Here is a 22,503-nt window from a genome sequence, read left to right on the forward strand (position 1 = left end):
AGAGCTGCAGACTTGACTGGAAAAAGTGTTGTTGGACCTGCATGCAGGGAAACTGATGGGCAAACTGCCTGCTTGGCAAACAGCACTCAATGTCATTACCATGCACTGCATTATTAAATACAGTACACAGGTAAATCAGGATTCAGGGGCGAAAAAACACAGCAGGTACAGACTGTGTTCCCTCGCAAAATCTGAATATTCGATCCTCTGCATTTTAACTTGGAGGTTACTCGTGATAAAATGTGCCATATAACAATTGCCTTTGCGTCGTCCTTACAGTACATTGCTATTTGGATCACAAAAAAGCTCCACAATGTCTGCAGCTACATCAATCTGTCCCTCCGACCTACTGATCTGCACATTCACACCAGTGGCGTCCAGCAAGGAGGGACAGCCAAAATGAGAACAGAGAGCCAAATATGGGAAAGGATATTTTGGCTAAGCTTGGATTTTTTTCAGTTCTTTGAGGATTTAGCTATTTTTGTCATCATGTTCTTCCCAAACGAGACAAAGTCCGTTTTATCAGTTTCATTGCTGAAGTTTTTGGTCAACGGCCATTAGGGTTGATTTACAGCGATCAGCCACAACATTAAAACCACCTGCCTAATATTGTGCAGGTTTCCCTCATGCTGCCAAAACAGGTCTGACCCATCAAGGCATACACACAGGACCTTTTAGTTGGTTGCAAGTGGATCCTCCATTAATCAGACTTGTTCCGGCAAGTCCCACGGATGCTCGATTGGATCGAGATCTGTGGAATCTGGAGGCTATAGGTCGACACATTGAGCCCGAGTCTTTTGCGGTGTTGCGATCTGCATTTTCCTGCTGGCGAGGCCACTGCCATCGGGGAGTATTGTTGCTATGAGGGGGTGTACGAGGTCTGCACTGGTGTTTGGGTGGGTGGTATCAAGTGGCATCCACATGAATGCCAGGACCAAGGTTGCATCGTAATGAGAGGATAAATGTTTGAATGTTTTGTCTCTGTGTTTGATGATTAGCTAAATAGGTTCATGCTTGAAGAGAGACAAAATATTTGGTTTACTATTGACTTAATCCAAATAAACTGGCTGATACAAGGGATTTATGGGTGGTAAAGGCCTTATTCAGACAGAATTGGCTGGACCTGACACACCAAATTGACATCTCATGGCTCATTTATGCTCTACGTTATATACGCATAAGGATACGGGCGGAGCATTCTGTCCGTAGTCTATGTTCATTATGTCAGAATTTCTGCACATTTTCTGAGAGCTTACCGATATGGACCAGCAGAGCAGTACCTCGGCTAGTCATGGGGGGGGGCAATAGCCCAATAGTTCAAGCAATAGCTCAACTTGGCATCAAAACATGTGCCGAAAGGTGCATCACTGTTTAAAAGTGTGGAAATGCCTGCCACAATGCTCTTAATGTTTTGTAGTTGTAGAAAGTCCTCATCACAAAATAGATATTGTTTTGTATAAAAGGTTTTCCAGAAAAAGTACATGTTGTTTTGTATATGGAGAACAAAACGCTGTACAATGGTTCAACTAAACTGACAACTGAAAGGGCAGAAAGAGACAAAGGACACCTCTGAGCAACTGTAAAAGAAGAATATAATAAATCACCAGTCATTGGTAAAAGAAATTGGAAGCTCAGCATCGAAATCTGTGCAGATTTGAAAAGAGACAGGTTCCTGTTTCAGTGCCAAGTGCACAATAATGTCAAGCTGGAATTAACAGGCGTGTTGCTTCAGGAAAGATATTCTTAAAACTTCAAAATATAAACAGAAGGTTGGTCTCAGGTTAGCACTATTGGAAATGGATCACTGAATATCAGCTGAACACACTGTGGACTGAAGAATCACAGCTTAAACATAGGACTAGCGATTTTGGAGAAAGATCAGTTCGTTGTTGAATCTCCCAGGTCGTCAAATACCAGTCAGTACTCAGTCCAAGCCACTATTGTTTATTGTTAAGTCTCATTCGCAGGTGGTCATGCACTAACAACCTCAGAATGAGACTCTACAATCAACTATCTTTCTCAGTAATTGCTCACCCTACGTTTAAACCTCTTTAATCTAACCAGTGAGTGGTCTGCAGAGGGCCCAAAGAAAAACAGGTTCCCAAAATATTTAGAGCCCTATTGCATCGTTTTGGTTCAATAATCATTTTGGGTTGTTTACACTTTTCTGGACTGGAAAACAAATTCAAAATCAAATTATATGTGGATGAAAAAATGGTTACAACATTCAGACACTAAGTGAATAAGTGGGTGTTTTTAAAATGTTGCACTTCTTCTTTAGGAGCCAAAACCATTTCAGATGTAAATAATACATTCATGTCTGAATTATACTGTTTTAATCAACGTTCTACAGCAGGACTGCATCAAGTTAAAGTCGAGTTGAAGACGTGGCTTCAGGTTTTGGTGAAGGTTCGGTCTTGCTTGTGTATGACATCTTCATCTCCATTCCTTAGATTATGACATAATATGCAACATTATGTTCAAATATTTGCTCGGAGATACAAGCAAATATTCTGAAGGCTGTTAAATGGTATTCATGGCAGCCCTACTTGAAACAGATGGACACCTCAATCACATGGCTGGGCACACATCGCCATGAATAACAAAACAAATAAAATACCGTGGTACTCTGTACACACAGTCAAAGCCGCATCCGTGGAGGCACACAAACAAAAGCATGCATATATCAGAGCTCGGGCCGAGGACTTGTACAGTTAAATTATTGAGATCCTCTGTGATGCCTCTCATTCTGTCAGCATGGGTCAAAAGTGAGGAATGGGGATGAAGCAACAGGGGGTGGAAAGGATTATGAGGGTCTGGTGGTTGTGTGGATGCGGGAGCATGTGGCGACCATGTCTCTCCAACCCCACCACCCTCCCCCCCAAAGTTTTAAATGTTAAATGTTTAACAGGGAGGCTCTCAGAAGAGGAGCTTCAAAGGACCATGGCTCCACTGGAGCCAGGCGGGGGGATGTGCCGAATGCAGCGGCTCCCGCTCCCAGGCTGGGTTTTTGTCAGTTGCCTCATGCCAGGATCACATTGCCATTCTGTACTGCAATAACAGGTATGTTGCTGCATTGAGAATCGAATGATCTCATGGCTTTACTGACAGTATCCTATAGTGATTATACATTTACGACATATGCTCTTCTTGCAATTTTGATTCGCAGACATGCTTTCATTAAAACATTACAGAGAATGAGCTGGAAACAAGCATTGATTCGCTACAGACCGACCCAACTCTGGTTTCCCAGATGATCAGCTGTTTCATCTCTTCTAAGGAAAATATGAAAAAAGGGAAATAAATTCTCATTCCTTTAATGGGAGTGCAGCTCATTACCCTTCATAGCTAGAACAAAAATTCTCACACTGAAGTACCGATTGAACTGTCCCAAACAGAGAACGACGGCCCAAGTCTTGTTCATCTCTAGAAGTACTTCTTTGAATTCAAAGCACACTAGCTTTCACCAGAAATGAGCGTGTGATCAACATGTCAGAATATTTCTAAAATTTTACACTAGTACATAGTAATCCGTGTGTGACTACTAATATCAAGGACATATGTTAAGCAGAGGAAGCTGAAGGATTTTTGTTTTATTTTTTGCCAGAAAAATTGAACCCTGATTCCAAAAGAGTTGGGACTCCGGATGTGATAATTAGCTATCTGCTTTTTGACATTCACTCAATTGAAACAGTACAAAGACAATATATTTATGCTTTACCTCATCAACTTGATATATTTGTAAATTTATGCTCAAATTTATGAGCAGCGTTGGGCAATGTCTACCATACTGGCATATAACGATGTCTACGGTAAAAGATTGCAATAAATGATAACGTTGTTTCATTGATAACCACTGTTTTCTGCTGTCGCTTTGGTGGCTACCTCACAGTGTCTCACCCAGCAAATGGAGGCAGATACACTTTCACATCCCTGCCTGGTAAGCATCCAACATACGTCCCTGTGTCAGGTTTAAAAGTGTTTTCATCTCCTCACCACATGTCCGTAACTGCCCTGTGTTCAGCCTCAGAAGCTTGAAACAACGTTAACCAGCTAGCTATACTGAGGAAGCTAAGCGAAGAAAACGCAAATAGTTCACAAGCAGGGATATTACTACATCGGCTCGGAAAGACTAGTAGATAAACTAATTCTGTTTGCAAATAATTGCATTCTGTTTTTATTAATGTTTACACAGCAACCCAACTTTTTTGGGATCAGGGTTGTAGTACCCCAGAAGTCTTCTGGGGGGCAGGAAACAGCACTAGAAATACAGTATATCAAGACTCTTGACTCATCCAGCAGATTAAGGTTACTAGAAAGATTCCTGAAAATGGTCCGCTGTTTGCAAATGACTGCGTTTAGTATTCCTAAACTTGGACACTGCAAATCACCCTGGTCAAGTCCTCAAAAAAGAGAGAAGACCAGACAATATTCCAGAGGTGGTTTCTAGAGCTGTCCCTGTGCAAAAGGTGGGCCCAACTACAGTATATGTCCTTGGTGCCTCTCTACAACAGCTCAGGCTACATCCCCACCAGAGAGGATTGTGGGCGATCATGATAAAAGCGGCATGCTACTTCTTTTCAGCCTGAGCCTGAACAGGCGCCACGTACCACTCGGCGGAGGAAGTGGATTTGGATTTACAGGAGTTACAAAGGATTCCAGTGGTGATCAGGGAGTCGAAGCGATAAAAAACATCCAAATGTTTATAGAAACCTCTAAAACAAAACCTTAAAACATGTGGCTTTTATGTCACGCTATCGACAGCTCCAAAGTGCTACTGCAAGAAGCACATTTGGGAAGTGTTTGGCAAAAGTGTCATCGTACAATCCTTAGGATATACACACCCAAAAGACAGATGCTCAGCGTTATAAGATCCACACTGTGGTTTGAAAATGTCGTTATGCACCCTTTCATTATATATACAGCTGGCGATACATTAATTCAAAGCACACAAACCTTGTATCAAAGCACAATTCATTTATAATGCAATCAAAGAGTGCAGCACATTCTCTCATGCTCAAAATGAATCGACTGCTACTGGAAAACATTCAACCCATTAAAAGTGCTCATCCCATCAGAGTGGAGGCAAATGGGAGGCGATGGCGGGCCTCAAATCAGTTCTGACTCGGATAGGGCTGTTTGAACAAGCACCATTGCACTCCTGCAGCTGTTCTGTCCAAACCTATCTGGGCAGAAAGTGTGTGTGTGTTGTGGGACATTAGCCACTGATGTGTGTATGCAGTAGATGAGGAAGGTGCTGTAAGCCCAGCGATGATGGCTCCCTACTTGGGTCATTTCAGTCCCAGTGGTGGGGAAGTGCTGACAGGTCTGGCTTTGTCCACACACACAAACAAGCGATGTCACGGTATTAACACCTCAGTGGACAGAATTGCAATGCAGACAGACAGGCAGCACACACTCCAGAGGCCTGTGTGTGAGCAGTTACGATCAAACTGATTGTTTTTCTTTTCTTTGTCTTTTTGAAAGATGACGGAATTGAATGAAAGAGAGGGAGGGACAGATCCATTAACTTCTCCCCGAGAGACGGAGATGTCAAGCTCAAACGGGCGTCTCTTCGATGAAAGGGCCGTGGCTTGTCGGCTGACGGCTGGCCTCGCAGCAGGTCAGTGTTTCCTTTTTAGCACTCGTAATGACAGGTCATCATTATGCAAACGACAAAAAGACCAATCATTGATCGATATGTGCAAATCCCCTTCACATAAACACACCCGCAGCACTGAGCAGTCGTGCACGCAGACACACATGCACACGCGCAGAGCCTTGAGCGAATCTTAATGCATCCTTCCCCTCTTTAACTATGAATAGGCTACAACACATTGATTTCTAATGTATCAGGTTATGACAGCTCTTCAATATTGCTAGAGGCAGCCGTGGGGCTCGCTCTGAGAGCGCACAGCTTGAGGCTGCAGACCTGACAGGGGAGAGCTGGCATTATGGAGGAGGCTGTTGCTGTCCTGTCTACTGTCACTGCGGCTCACAGCAGACCTGTGCTGCACGCTGCAGAGATATGACTCAGGCCGTGTGTGTGTGGGTTACCTCAGCTGACTCCTCAGCCCCTGTTTCCACCTGAAGTATCCCTGCAGAGGTGGAATGTGCACAATAATGAGGCAAACGCTGCCTCTCTGGATCTCTGCGCACAAGAAGCCCCTGAACAAAATGTTTACTTTTTTATCAGGCTATCTAACCGGCTGTAGACTGCACCCTGCCTAAAAGAACCACAGGGATTTGCCTACCCTTATCTATCCTGTTAGTTATCAACTATGGCAGCCTTTAAATAATGCAGCTCGGGGGCATAGAGTCACATCGGTTTATAAGTAAGCAGCTGTCATGACTGTGCCTTACCTGAAGGAGGCAGCGCTCCGTGAAGACATAGCCGATGAGCTTATCCAGGTGCATCAGACACTGGTGGTACCGGATATGATGGGTGAGAACAGGCAGCATCATGGCGTGCTGTGGAGGACAGAGAGAATTGGCAAAAAGGGCAAGAGGGAAGGCAGCACAGGAGGGGATTATTGGAAAGGGGAAAGAAATGGGAAGAGATAGAGAATAAGGATCATGTGTGATATGAAAGAAGAGTAAGGGGAGTGAGTTTTGAGAGAAAGTGTGATGAAGAGATTGTGAGAGAGAAAGGGGGAGCGTTGATCGAGGGAACAGGGAGGGAGAAATCAATCAGCCAGTCATTATTTATTAAGTGGTGCTCTGCAACAGAGAGATGAAATAATCAAAAACCCAATCGCTGCTCTGTTAGAGGGAATGACAGAGAGGAGGGAAATTCACATTTGGACAGGACAGTCGAATCGAAGCCCATTTCGACATGTTGACACACTTAGATTCGGACAAACACTGACAGCCCCCCTCTGACCCTCGTATGATAAAAGAAAAAGTTGGAGTGCAACAAAGTGCAAGTGAAAAACGAGGGGGGAGGGAGATGGGGTGCGAAGAGAGCATGAATATCAACGAGGGGAATGTGACACGGAAAGTGAGAATGAAAGCGGAGAGAGAAAACAGTCAGTGGTCAGCGCATGACAGTCGGAGAGCCAATCTACAGAATCATTAGTGGAGGCTTATCAAGTCGGCCAGTCAGAGTGGCGGAGAAACTGTAGCAAAGGCTGGTGTACACACATTAACCCCGTGCCACCACATGAGAGAGAAGGGAGCCATGCATGTTTTAATTAGTGCTACTGGGGAGGGTGAGCCGGAGGCCCGGCGGCTACAAGCAGCACTGCCACGTAGCCCTGGGGCCATCACAGGGGCCGTTGTGACACACTCCCCAGGCCTTGTTAAGCAGGCCAATTAACAAAGCCGGGCCCTGGTCGTGTCTACAGCTCCTGACCTGTTCTGATGACTGCCGGAGTGACTGAGTGTATGTGTGTGTAGCGAGGTGGCGTGGGGGCTTGTTAGAGTTGATACTCAGGTAATTAAAAGGTGGGAAATTTCTAATTTACTGTCACGGATGACGTTTGGGCATTTGGACAACGTCCAAGTGGACCAGCAGCCTGAATTTTCTTTTCCCCTGGCTGAAATATTGCAAGCATGAATTTTAAATTGCACTTCAACCCAGTATATCACATTTTATTAACTGGAATGTCAAGAAATGGTCATAGCGACATGTTTTCAGTGTAAGCAGTAATGGTGTAACGGTACATGCATTCGTCCCGAACCATCATGGTACAGATATCGTGGATACATCCGACTGTCACATTATTCCGAGTAGGGCTGTACAATATATCATTTCAGCATCAACATGGCAATGTGTGTAGTAAGGCGAATCAACTCAAACACACCATGCTGTAACTTTTTTGCTTCTCGATACGAAATAAAACTTGCACAGTTCTTATTTCTATGACGAATCTGCAAAAACTATCTGATACTACACATTTTTGTCTGATTGAAAGGTTCTTGGATACACGGGAAGATACCAAGTGAAGGTGAAGAAGCTTTTACTGTGATTTTCCAATAAGTTAGATACATAACCTTTTTTTAATATCTAACTATTTGCTTCCTTTTGTTTTTCTTGTCTTTAAAAAGGGCCATTTTAAAACGTTTCTAAAGTTAGTTAGTTGGTTGGTTGGTTGGTTGGATCTTGACAAGAGAAATCAGGTGTATTTAGGTGGTTGGTAACTATAAGTGAGTAAAGCTTGATGCAGATAACAGGGACTGTGGGCCTTGGTGGAGGTATACTCTCTACTGAGTGCCATTCTAGTTTTGAATGTTTTAATTTCTATGTGCCTGTAGAGCACTTTGAATTTGGTTTACAGGCTCTACTAACTATCTCAGGAGGAAATGACCTGTCAGGAGAAAAAAAAGAAACCTAGCCCTACGCATTTGGGTTTTTCCACCGGGCCTACACCAAGGTGCGTACCGAGCCGTGACTTCTGTGTACCGTTGACCCCATTTTAATCACATCCCTTTGTTTCTTACAGAGTACATATTAAACTGAACATTTATGCTGATATACGCTGCGTCTTATCTAATAAAGAGGTCATTCTAAGGCTAAAGGCTTACAGTGCTCTGTTCCAACTTATTTTAAGAGATTTTCTGAGGCAACATATATTCAACAATACCAAGTATTTAAGCTCTAGAGATTTAATCTACTTCCTGCTTAACTGCAGGCAATATAAATGAAGATAGCTGTATTCCTCCGTGCTCTGGCATTATTTCTGTTGTATTAGTTGGCGGATTCATGTATTGTACGTGATGATAAATAAATAAATAAATGCAACACATTATTGCAATGAATAAAGACCCACTCACACTTATTATCTCTGTTGTACACAGGAAAACAAGCTGCTTTTTCCTTGAAATGTTTTTGACCAATGGATGGCCTTCACATCGATGTGATCAGGGGTGCAAAAAGGCACAAAGACAGAGCAGAAACAAGAAAAACATACAAACATAAAATAAAATAAATAAATAAAAAAAATAGATGAATAAATAAATCCATTCCTGCCTCCGATGTGTAGCCCGGTCCTTGACAGAGCCTTTCAAGTGAAACAACCTTGGTGTAGCCGAGCGATGTCAGTAATGAGGGGGTTGATTTTGTTCTGAATACAGCGCCGGCTTTAAGAATCAAGAAACTATGGGTCAGTTTTGCCGTTATCTCTCGTCTGTGTCACACGCTGTGCAGACTGTACCACCGTTGGTTCGAACTGAAATTATTCATGAACCAATTAGTCGTAGCAGTACAGCTTGAAGCAAATATAATTGGGCAGCAATTATGGATCGGATCCTTCTTTGCTAGACCTTGCTGTAAGAGAGGTCTGGTTTGCGAGACTAGAACTTTCTGTCATTCCTCTCCAAATGTGAGCATGAGTATCAGCTGTAGGCTATCCTCGCGTGAGTTCACAGGAAAAAGATGTGCGACGCTGATGGCAATTATTTCCAGAGTAACCGGCAAAAAAAATACTGGAAAAGACAATAAATAAAAGAACTATAAAAAATAAACCATACGAGTCCATTTCATTACAGACAAATCCACGAACAAATGCAGCTCTGGATGTTTTAGTGGGCACCGCGTGGCACTAACACATTCAGAGTCATGGTTCAGATCTCATCAGGGCCGCCCATGCTAAACTGTATGCACGCTCGGGACTGCAAGCTGCATATGTTGTCCCACTTCCATGAGATCGAGAGAACACATAGACCGTGTGGAGATGTAATCTAATTCTGGTTTACTTTGCCGCTAACGAGTTCATGAAGGGAGATAACGGCACATGCGCTCTCGCCATACCGAGTGCTGGTGAAGTAAATAAAATGTCAAGAGTGAGACATTACTTAATGAAGGCAATGGTTGCTGAGGCTCAGTAGGAGTCCACTTTCCCTACTCCGATTTTGACACTTGAACGGAAGAAGTGACGCAACGTGTGGAAAGATCAGAAGTTTCTGACTGTGGCTGTGCTGTGAGCACTGGTCTGTGTCGACCTCTTTGCCGTGTATTACAAATTGGGTCTCATTTTTTCAGGGTTCTTGCCATCATTATTCCATCTATCTGATATTCTATCAGTTACTGTATCCATCCTGTAAATAGACAGGATGTAGACGAGCCAGCGGTTTAGAGAGATTATCTCGAAGTCTTGATTCGGAGGTGAAACTGAAAGTGTCAGTAATGATCCCTCGTTGCACGGGTCAAAATTGAACCAGGAAGTGGGTCTGTGAACTGTGATTGGATGTTTACAGCAGACAGTTTGAGTAATCATCTCACTGCTCATCTCAGTACTTAACGGTCGAATGTAATATAAGCTCAAAACTATGACAAAAAGTTATAAATATTCATTAAATATGTCTGCATTATCTCTCAGTCAGTGTTTGATTTGATTTAAGGACATATCAGTATTAAAATAGGCAAAATAATCCTTATTTAATTTAGTTTTTTGTTTTTTCCCATATCATGCATCCCTAACTCATTGGTTGAAGACATTTATCAACCAAAAAAAAATAAAACACTCTTTTGTTTCAGCTTCTTAGATGTGTGGATTTGCTCTTTTATGTGTTTTATATGTTTGTAAGTTGATTATTTGGGGGTTTTGAACCAAACAAGGAAACTTAAGGTCATTTCTGACAATTTTCTGACTTTACAATTAAATTAAAAAATGATTAACTGATAATGAATCTAATCTTTATTTGGTGTCCTTCTAAATCTAAATGGCTCTTTTATTTATCGTCCTAATTGTTTGTACTTCGCTTGATTTTTAAACCATTTCTGAATATTCTGGACACTTTGTAGCACTGTTAACATATATGATGAAGTTTCATTGTTATGTGAATGTTAAACAGTGTGTGCATGTAAATCTGTGTATGCATCTGTGTGCATATGAACATTCACGTGTTTGATGCATAGATGGAGTATGTACTGCAGCATGCATGCACGTGTCAGTGTTTGTAGGTGCGCACACACACACACACACACACACACACAGAGTTAACGGGTGTTACCTGACAGACGTCGGAGCGGATGCCAGTCTTCCAGAAGCCCTGACTGCTGAGCTCCACTGTCACCTCACGGCGCATGGTGTTCTTCTGACGGATCTTCTGAAGGGCTTCCTGCCAAACAACCAGCCAGTCAATTATTGATCCGCTGGAGCACAGCCTTCGGGGGACAGCTCCCATCCTCAAAAACCCCACCCCGCCCTCACTCGCCTCCCCCCTTCTTACACTCCTGCTCCTTGGCACATGCAATAAACTGAAACCTCCATGGCATGACACACATACAGTACAGGAGAGGATAGGAGCAACAGGGGAAGTGACAGTTATGCCGGTCCTGACTAATTGAGGCACCGCTATGGGTCAGGATGGCTGTGGGCGGTGGTGGAGGTGGTGCTGGGTATAGAGAGCCCGACACCGAGGCTTCAGTCTCAGTCGCAAAGAGCCAAGTCACCTGGCCGCCCATTAGGACCACCGCACAGGAGCCTAGAGGTACCTCCATCAGCAGCAGGAATCATTACACACACACAGAATCATGTCAGCCCGACAGTAAATAACTGCAAACTTAGAGTGTGTGTGTGTGTGTGTGGGGGGGGGGGGGGTGTCTGAGACAAGAGGGTCCTACAAATAACAACCAAGATGGAAGATGTATTGACAGACTGCACCTCCTAAATGTGTGTGCGCATGAGTGTGTTTCATTCAGCTGAGACGCTATCGACTCCGTCTGAGTTCGCCGTGATCTGCCTAAAATGGAACGCCAGGAATTTTTGACTCGCAGAGGAAATAAGAACAACAAAGGCATGAATAAATAATGCCATCCTACTTTGAACTGTGCATCAAAGTGAACACGCTTGCCCACGCGCAGCACGTGCATGCGCAACCACACACACACGCATAACAAATCCTTCCATGGACAGCCAGCCACTGTATATGGAAAGCAGTAATCACAGCCAAGTGCGAATGATATGTAAATAGTTTATTACGGGAGGCTTTCTACGGGGTCAGGGAATGGACAAATGAAAGAAAAAGTTAATAATTAGGACGGGGAAGGTGGAGAGAAGAACTTTCTGCTGGTCGAACACACAAGTCACGGATCATTTGACTTTTATCATCACATCCTGCTGCTGAGAGGAGTGTTTGTGTTCTGGATCAGAGCGAGGTCAAACACCGAAGTAACTGTCTGAGGAGGGGAAGTGCACATCTGTTGCATGTTTTCTTTTGCAGGTTCATTAAGGGCACTTCATCTTAGTCTAAAATACAAAAACAGAGTCTGCACACAGACATCACGAGCCTGAGACATAGTAGACGTTCACGAGAGCATTATCTGGTGTGCTGACGGCACCTAGTGTTTAACTGTTTTGGGATTTGTTGCGTGCTGCCACAAACTTTACTGCGTGACATTAGCTTATTCTCATATTGTCTGAGCAATGGAAAGCTAGACAATTAAAGTTAAAGGTGGCCTAGCATAAGGTTTTTCTAAACTGATGGATATATTTCTAGAAAAATAGATAGAAAATAGGAATAGATAATCATGGTTAGCGTATACTGTATATGCAGGTTTTTTTAAACATGGTAAACCTTCCCATTGCCAATAGAGGAGTGTGCCTGTTTGTTTTTCTTGTGTAAATCAACATGTGTTCGCAAACACACTGAAAAAACGAGTGGAGTGTAGCAGAGTAGAAAGCAGCGGATCATATGTCTTGTTCAGACTACATCCAGAAGACATTAAGCTTGTTTTAAAAAGTCTTAAATCTATAATATTCTGAATTACACGTATCATTTTTTTGTGGCTCTGATGATCGAAGTTGGAGGAGTGAGACATCTCGCTTTTTTTCTTATCTCTGTTGAGAGTTTCCCATGCACAGAACGGATCAGGCCGCTCACGAGGATCAGATACTGACAAGGAAGTCTCTGACAATGTAACAGTGGTTACTATTTTTAGATGTTTAACTTCAGTCTGTCTTCCAAACTCAGCGCCAACCGAACAATGTTTGACTGCTGCTTGGACGAGACGAGGAGACGAGACGAGAAGTATTATCAAGCCTTGTCTTTGCCTGTTGGATCTTTTGTTGACTGTTTGCTAAAACTTACAGTACGAGCCAAATGACTACAAAATTCTGGTCAAGAACCAGAAAATGCCAGAAGCTTCATCTTGGGCCAGTTTATGTGACAGTAGGCTGATTCTTACAAAAAGAAATCCCAGTCTACACTGGAATAGACTGAGAAAAATAGCGTTAAGTTCCTGTGCGGCCCAGCTGAAGCCCAGACTTTAAACCAATGGAAAATCTGTGGAATGAGTATAAGATAGCTTTTCAAAGATGCTCCTCGTGCAGCTCTACTGAGCTCGGCCAAATCTGCAAGGAAGAATCAGAGCAAATCCCCAAATCCACATATGCCGAGCTGATAGAGAAGACTCGACGCTGAATTCAATGCCAAAGTACCGACTCTGGGCTGCGTACTTATTCAAATTAGAGATATGAGATAACAAAGTAACATGCTTCTGTATTTTTACAATACAGTTACAGAAATGTTTTATAACCTGCATTGTCTTTGGTTATATTGTACCGACTGTTCACTAAAAATAAAGCATTTAAAGAAGAAATGTGTTCATCAGTCGTCTAAGAGTGAGCCAAAGGAGTTGGAGTATTATCTGATGACAATATCAGTCTGTCAAGTCAAGTGTTTTGGCTGACGGACTCGCAAAGAAAAATCTGTCTGTGAATTACACACTGACAGTCTGCACATCCCTCAATGCCACACGAACTCTGCCCACACACACACATACACAAAAACCCTCGGTGCTCTCAGCGTGAGATCTGGAGATGGGAGCAGAGGCGTGCGCCCTGGTGTGAAGGCCAGATCTAGCCAAAGCGCACACCTTTGGTCTCCGCGGAGCTCTGAGGACTCCGGAGCTCAGAGGTATCAAAAGAGCAGGCTGGAGAAGCACAACAGTGCTGTGAACACCTCTGACAGGGTGACGCTTAATGGTAGAAAATACCGATGAAAGGAGGACAAGTTTAGTCTTTCAGTGAAAGCCCATTTACACGGGAAGCTTCAGTGCTCCCTCGGGCATTAAATAAGCAGCGATGCCACACTGCCACTGCAGTGAAGAGACAGTGACGTGGCCAATGCTTGTGGTGGAGCCTGACGGGCCCAGTGTGTGAGTGCGCATGTGTTTGGGTTCACTAATTGCTACGGTGCAGGTTGACAGTAGGATTGTCAGGGCCTGTTAGCTGGAGAGCTCTGCAGAGCTACCTGGGAAACAAGCTAATTGAGCTCCGAGTTCTTGCTCATTATTGGTTCAGAGTGTATCAAACAGACCAAAGCAGGAGACTGGATCAGTAGCGCACTCACAGCCTTTAGAGAGAGTGGAGAAAGCTGTACGTACTGGAGAGAAGTTAAAACGGTGTGTACAGCAGAGACATGGTGGGAGAAGGCAGAGATGAGGGATAGTCCACCGTACCCATCTAACTATAAAGCAAAGAATCTCCGTCTGTCTGTATGTTATTCACCTATCTAAGGAACAGTTAATCTGATCTACTTCACACTTGGCAGGTTTGGTGCTGATGACCCAAGGGAGTGCAGTGTCGAGTTCGGTGCAATTTGGACACACGACATGTTTAGCGAACAACGCTCTATGCTCTGGCTTGGCTCACACATGATCCCATCACGTGATCTCATGGGGAAGCAGACGTAAACAAAATGGAGACAACTTGCTGTAGTAACATTTCTGGATGTTTGGGGAGATGCGGTCAACACAGGTTTTCTATTCTTCAGAGAGAACTGTAGGTGAGATTTTTAGTTTCTGTCAGCAGTAGTATGCTAGCTAAAGTTAGCCTCAAGGGCTACAATACAAAATGGAGGTTGGACGTGATGCAACAACTTGCTGTAGTAACGAGCTGCAGTGAGAAAAAAACAACAGCAGAAAGTTAAACGAGTGTGGGTGAGTGGGGAGACGCGATCAACACAGGTTTTTTATTCTTCAGTGAGAACTGGAGGTGAGATTTTATTTTTCTGTCAACAGTATAATGCTAACGTTAGCCTCAAGGGCTGGGATGTTTACCTCTGCTAGGCAGCACCATTAGCTGCTCCAGGACGCTTCTCTCATTGGTTATTCTGTTCCGGCTCAGAAAGTACCGAAGTAAGCGTCAGGATTTTATGTCTAAAAAATCCAACATGTATGATATTATCGGGCCCCTGTGAGTCTGTGAGATGGTCTGCAGGCTTCAGACCGGATCTGGAAACCCCGAAAACATCACCAGATAATCTGTGTCGAACAACATGTTCTGCACGGCCGCTGCACTCGTAATTACAAAAACAGAAATCTATGCTCTGATATATAAGGACAAGTCCAGACATTGTAGGCGAGATTTTGCAAATTATTGTTTGGGTGGGCGTCCCGTCTTCTCTCCTCCAGGTCTCTCCGCTCCTAACCATTCATAAAATTATAATTTTCATAATCTGCTGTGATATGGCCTACATAACACTCATACTGCATCATAGCTCTCTGCTTTTTAATACATTTGAAAGTAAGACAAAAAAAAAACACTGATTGGACCCACAGCAGTCGAGCAGCTTCTACGTGGGTACGGCAAAACCACTTGGACAAACTACAAACAGAACTGAAGTACACATTAATACTCAAAGCAATAATAGTATTAATGGCAATTTGTTGAGTTTAGTCAGGATTATGGTTACATTTGCAAATGATTATTTCAGACAGCGGTGCGTGGTTGCCTTTAGATCTTTTATATCAATATATTAGGGCTCGCATTTCGAGTATATTGGAATATTGGAGGGAATGTGCCTCCCAGTATATACAATAATTACAGCGCTGGGACAAAGCCCTCTATTCTGCTACTTAAACCACACACAGTACACCTGTATCCTGCGATTCCCTGTGGCGACACGGTCATTACTTCACCAAACCTAAACCTTTTCCATTCTCGGCCCCTGGTGGTGGTCTGACCTTCACGCGCAGTTACAGCCGCTTTACTCTGAGCTGTGAATTCGTCTAAATTATGCATTATTAAGCAGGACAAAAGACAAAGTATTTACCTGGAGTACAGAAGAAAATAAGAAAAAGATTACAGTAATGATAATTCTGAGCTAAACAAGAGCCAGAAATGTAGACACATGCTGGGAGAAAGGCTCTAATGCGAGGAAAGGTAATAGTTGTCACACAGCATGCTCTAAATTCCTGCATTAATACCAATTGCAACATTAAGTTATTTTAAACTCTTAAAGCTGTTCAGTGAAGGTTTGGTGAATAATAATGAGGAGATGGCTGCTTGTAGAGGCTAGACAATATAAATGTTTATCCAGAGTAAAGCTGGATCAGTTCAGTATCTAGCATGGACACAGGAAGTAGGAGGCATTATAAAAAAAAGCGAAAATGGAGTCTTGGGACTTTCTTTCTTTAAGAAAATGGAGTGTAAATGGTGAAAACAGTTTGTTCACCAGCTGTTAAATGTCGGCAGGTAAGACGCACTTTATACACAGAAGCCGACAGGCTGGTGCAGCCATGCCACGACAAACTGACATGTTTTTACAATGATAGAAACAATTTAATGTTTTGTTTTTAATGCTGATAACCAAATGGTTATTTAACTTTCTCCTAAAATTGAGTGATTTTTAAAGGGAGTCTGGGGGCTTTCTCTCCCTCTTCATGTCCTTGCAGTTTACTGTAGGTGATGTGGCTGCCTTGACCTAAAGTATGTTAATGTTCAAGTTTGCCGTCTGCTGTGGTGCAAAACATTCTCAAATTGTTATAATTTGTTGTTAATAACTGTAAAAATGATAAAACATGAATGTCAGACACCTTGCTGTGACTGACTTCCAGTGTCCCTGGTATCTACGCTCATGTACGTGGTACGAAAGTGTAAATGTTTCCAAGGTAAAACCCTGGATGCAATATTAAATATTCCTCTGTTGTGGCAAAACATTAAAAGCGTTGAAGTGAGGCTTTGGTTTCTGGTTCTGATGCTTTTTGTCTAAAAAACAATTATGTCTTTGTAGGTTTTGGTTGTCTCACTTTTGTTTGGTGAATCAGCATCCGTGTGACTTTCAGGCAACAAACGGACGACCAGCGGTGAGTCTCAGATAAGCGGCATTTGAATCCATGCGCACAGCAGGAATTATAGTAATGGTAATAGTTTTGTTTGGGAAATTAACGGCCTTGAAGCTTTTATTTATGCAGAGTGTGCAAGTGCTCCTGTGTGTCAGCGTAACCTTTCGTATCTGCAGGAAAGCGAGCTCCCGAAAATATTTAAAATGAAAAAACACTTGTTAAAACGTGAGTGTGACAAAAGGAGACAAAGAATATCAAAGCGTGTTTGTTTTCCTCTCTCAACCCACCTCTCTCTGCGTCAGCTTCTGCTTGTCAATCTGCTTGACCTTGGGGCTGTTGGCCAGCAGGTGGCGTAGTTTCACATAGCTCTTCCACAGCTTCTGGTACCTGCCAACAGTAAATAAGGAGGTGTCAGGCTGACAGGAGTCCATCTCTCTCCCCCCTCTTCCTCCCCCCCTCTCGCTCCCCCGCTGTGCAACAACACATCAATATTTCATCTGCGGCCGGCCTGATATTAAACATAATTTAACAGTTGCCTGCGGCCGTTATTGCATTAGCTGCTTGTGTGTGAGGGCAGTGGACACAGAAGATTCTCTGTCTTTCAGATGTCCACTGTTTGAACTGAGAGCAGCAGTTTTCTCTCTCTCTCTCTCTCACACACACACACACACACACACACAATTTAAGCTTCACCTTATTTTCCTTTCTCGTTTAAAAAGCTGTAAGTCGTGAAACATCCGAGCAGCCCCTGACACGCGACACGAGAGCTATCTCGCAACCTCCTCATTCTCATTTTCCATAAAACCTCATTGTCTTTGCTCTCATTTGCATCTGAAAAGAGGCAGGGAGTTATCGGCAAGGTGACATGTAGCCACCATACTAACCACCTACCCTCTCTCCCCCACCTCTCTCTCTCTCTCTCCTCCCCCACTCTCTCTCTCTCTCTCTCTTTTCAATCAGACCTCTTGATTGATGCACTGAGGGCCGAGTGTGACCGTTCTGCTCCCATTCAGGAGACTTTCTCCTCATTTACCCAGAGTTATTCAATTATGATTGGTGGGATGGAGGGGGTAAGGTGGCGGGGATTGGGGGATAGGATGGCGCATTGACGGAGAGAAAGGCAGAGAGGCATAAAGAAAGAGACGGAGACAGAGAGAGAGAGAGGAGGAAGGAGAAGGAGAAGGAGAAGGAGGGAGGTTGGAGGGAGGACAGAGGGGTGTGCTGTGGAATAGAAGAATTATAGAGCTTTAATAGTGGGGACTTCATTAGAGACTGAGACGAGGGAATGAGACGGCTTTACCGCCTCGATTATCAGCTCACCACCACCTCCGCACTGAAGCAGCCCGAGCGGACGAGAGACAGAGAGAGGAGGAAAGAGTGAGAGAGAGAGAGAGAGTGTATCCAGCCTGGGAGGCCCCCTCGTCCCCAATCCGCTCCAATGACCTTTCCACAGATCCGCTGTGTGCTCTCAGGGTAGCGTTGCCGAGGCCCTCGCCACTCCCTGCACATGCTTTCATTAGCATATGCTGCCTCTTTCTCTCTCTCCTGTTTCCTGCGTCGAGCACTCTTCAGGCATGATATCTGCAGCACTGCTGGCCTCGTCTATCGGATGAAGTAACAGCGTTTTCTGGCATTCGAACATACAGAACGTATCCGTTTCGTTGACGCCCGTTTTACACAGAAATGATCACGTATATAATGTTTTTTTTCAACGTGAGTAATTCCACTAAAAGTACGCAATGTACTTCTTTTCCATTGCCAGTAGATGAGTTTGCCTTTATGTTTTTTTTTTCTTGTGTGTCACTCGATGTCACAAGTGCACCAGATAACAGGGAACAATAGGAAGCAGCTCGGTGGACGGAGACAATCTTACAGCGGTTGCTTTTTTATATATTTTTTTTGCTTGAGTCTCTATTTTAAACTCAATTCAATTTTATTTTGAGCTCCATTCAAGAGCTGCTTCAAACTGAGACGGACGGAAAAACCATTTATGTGCCAACGTCCAGAAATTCAACATGCGCCACAGAATCTCAGTGCCTCCTCTCAGCTCCACTAACAGACAGCAACAGCAGCTAACATTGGCTTAGAGATGGAGTCCGCTAACGTAACCTGACGACCGGCTTCCAGCGCGACACTGAAGCTCCACCGAGCACCTTTCACACTTTGCAGATGAAGCAAAATTCTCACAAGTTTAACCAACTTTAACAAATGTCCTCATCAATTCTGCCACATTAAAGCAACAAAATGAAGTCCTATCAGATCACAGCTCCTGCATACATTACTTAACCCGTTACTGGTCGTATCTGAGACGTTTTAGACGAGAACTGATCGCAGCTATTGGGCGAAAAAAAAAGATGATAAAACTCCTGCGTTTCATCGACTAATCAACTACGTTTTTTTGTAGTTGATAACAACCTAAATGCAGCAGTGACTTGCATTTAATCCCTTTTAGCTCACATGCTGAATGTGGAGAATTTTGCTGGACACCGATCAAGTAAATATTGTAGAAGCTGAACCCAGGAAATTTTGGGGGAAGCCGATGATGTGAGTGACGTGTTTCTGCACTGTGAAGGGAACAATTTTAACAAAAAAGATGATAATCAAAAGACAAATTGATTGCAGCACTCTTTAGATTTCCAACCATTCACACACACATGGAAACATGACAGGATGCAATCGGAGTACAGAAAGCTTCAACCTCATGCAAACGTTCTCTGACGCTCGGGACAGACAACCTGACGACAGCCTATCATTTTATATTTTGCCGTCCTCGTGAAACGGAGGCACGTAGTTGTTTTCTACTCCCGTCGAGTACGGAAGGAAAATGGAGGACAACAGCTCTCGAAAAATCTCTGCAATAAAACTTTCACGAGCTAGCGAGGCTTGAAAGGGAAAAATCATACATGGAGACACGGCGCTCGTACTTATATACTTCACTGTGCGCCTGTAGAGTGGCGATGTCAGAGAAGGAAAAAAACACCCCAATCAGAGCTGAGTATGTAAATGATGTGCTCAACTTCAGTCTCATGAGAGAGACGGAAATGTGACAGCATTCAGCTGAACTCGAGCAAAGATTGGGGGGGTGTTCGAGGAATGTTACTGGGCCCAACTCTGTGAGACTTCCATCGTGACTTTACAGAAAAGAGACGTATTTGATGAGACCACATTCATGTCAGAAAGGCCCTTCTGTCTCAACCTCCTCTGGATTATGTTTTCTGCTCGTATCCTCTTCCCTCCATCATGTTCCCCTCGTATTTCATCCGTCTCTCGCAGGCGTCGTCCGTCCTGCTCTCTTTTCTTTACATTCCCTGACCTCTGACATGTCATCATTCTTGCCTCAGTAGTCGTGATAGAGCCGGAGAAGCTCGAGTGGCGGCCCTGAACACAAATGCATCCATTGGGCAGTTTGAAAAGGAAGACGACTAACACAGCTTCTTCAGTCTCCTGAGTTAATATATGCTGCTGCTGTGTCCGAGGCTCCCTCTCTGTGGCATTGCCGCCGCCGCAATCAACACCGACTCCTGCCCTCGCTACACGCATCATTAGCAGTGGTAGGAAATCCTTTCCACTGGTCTCTTACTACTCGTTTCTGCATCAGCTAATGATGTCCCAGTCCGTCCATAAATTTGTCGTTGTCTGACGCTTTGAGGAGTTTGACATGGCAGCAGGGTGCATAGGGATGAAAGAGCTCAGCGGACAGGCGGCTAAAATGTAGCGGCGGGGGAGAAGGGGACATTAGTCGGAGGAAAGAAGCAAACTAGTTCTGCCTAAATGGATTTCCTAATGATCATCCTCTTGTTTGCATCTTCATCACTGGCATTTTCCCCCTGACTGTTGTGACTGAGGCCAGATATTGGGAGTTGAAAGAGAAATCCACAGGTTTAAATTTAGACTGAGAGCGCAGAAACCGAGTTGTGCGCCGACTTCTGATTGGTGCTTAGCGCGGCGTCGTCGCATCTCTCCGAACACCTCAGAGACCGCGGCTCAGATGATCTAATACACTGCTTTTGTTAATTATGCACCAGCACAGTACAGTATTCCCTGCTGCAGCCCTGTGGCGTCTGTGTGTGGCATTACTATGCACGAGACGTAAAAACCTGCGGCAGATCCCACGGCGGAGGCGCACAGCGGAAACCTGGGACCCGTGACGACGCATGTGAAAATGTCACGCCACTCGTTTTCTCCCCCCCCCCTACTCTCACATCTCCCCTCCTCTTTGACACACGTCGTCCTCCTCGACATGCGACACGAAATATTCTGCCGTCTCAGTGTCCTGGGAGAGCGCCGGTGAATAAGGATTGAGGGAACGAGGGAGGCGATACACAGCAGGCAGGCGGAGGGAAAGATCTGTCCTGTGATGTGTGATCGACATTTATGTATGTGTGTGTGTGTGTGTGTGTGCTTACTGAGGGTCTCCGGCGTAGCTGAGCTGAGCAGGCCGGATCCCAAAATGAACGATGATGGGGAAGGTGATGACGTCTGGGTTGAACTGCTCCCTGTCCAGTTGGTCGATACGCACCGAGCTGGGTTTCTAAGGGAGAGAAGCCAGAACAGTGAGTCATGATACAGTATACACAGTCATATAGCTACAAGGCAGCCGTCGCTGTCATTCAATCATCTGCTCCCAATATGTGAAAAAACAAATAATCCGCACCATAAGGGTCGTCCGTCACAGGAGTGTAATGAGAGATCGGGCTCGTAGCGTGCGTACAACAATGATAAAGTGATGTCCGGGACGGGGCGAGCTAACTTCTGTCGCTCTTATCGGGGAGGAGATTGACAAGCAACATGTCCTCCGCTGACTCCCAAATCACAGTTAGCCTGTCAGGCGTTTTGTGAGATCAGAGGAAGGAGCTGTAGCATAAGGCGTGATGAGCTGCACGGCAGATGGCTCGAGGCTCGGGCTCACCTTGACATTAGCCGCGCTCGCTCGTCATGGCCTGCATACAAACTTTGATTTGAGAGCGAGAGGTCGCCAGGCAACTTTGATTTTGCCTTTAAAGCGACATAATCAGGTTTGATTGGCTTGATGGAGGGTTTGATGACTGCCCCTGTTTACAGTCTCGACACAGTGTAGATGCTAATGTATATGTACACTGCTTTCTTTGGCGTCGTGTTAATGCACCATGGCTGTTTGAAGGTTGACGACGATTTGTGCCCTCATTAGTGTGGAGAATAATCACTCGAGCTTGGCGTGCTTGATTGGCGTCGGACCCCTTCATTTGGAGAAGTATGTGCGACCTTGACATCCCACAGCGAGGAAAGATTTCCACAAAAGGAGAGCATGTATGGAGTGAGTCAGTCAACATAGCTCTGAAGGGATGTTTAATTGATTACAGAGCACCGACTGTGTCTGTTTATGAATTCTTTACCTCCGTGAACATACTTCCTTTCACCAAATGTGAGGGTTGAGATCACGTCCAATTAACTAGCGAATGAGTCAGAAGCTATTTTTTGAGAAGGACGATTGTTTGAATCATTTATCAAGCATC

The 22,503-nt window shown here is 44.2% G+C and overlaps 1 protein-coding gene across 1 annotated transcript in view; it reads right to left on the reverse strand.

The window, feature by feature from the left end:
* drosha (drosha ribonuclease III) overlaps positions 1–22,503 on the reverse strand; it is a 100,246-nt gene that overhangs the window by 59,140 nt on the left and 18,603 nt on the right. Inside the window, exons 14-17 of the mRNA XM_073488471.1 lie at positions 21,418–21,542; positions 17,299–17,398; positions 10,954–11,061; positions 6,364–6,471 (exon numbers count right to left, since the gene is read on the reverse strand). Of these exons, the coding sequence (XP_073344572.1) occupies positions 6,364–6,471; positions 10,954–11,061; positions 17,299–17,398; positions 21,418–21,542 (441 nt within the window). The remainder of the gene's footprint in view (positions 1–6,363; positions 6,472–10,953; positions 11,062–17,298; positions 17,399–21,417; positions 21,543–22,503) is intronic.

This window comes from Pagrus major, chromosome 19 (assembly GCF_040436345.1).
Source record: "Pagrus major chromosome 19, Pma_NU_1.0".
In the NCBI taxonomy this organism is placed as follows: domain Eukaryota; kingdom Metazoa; phylum Chordata; class Actinopteri; order Spariformes; family Sparidae; genus Pagrus; species Pagrus major.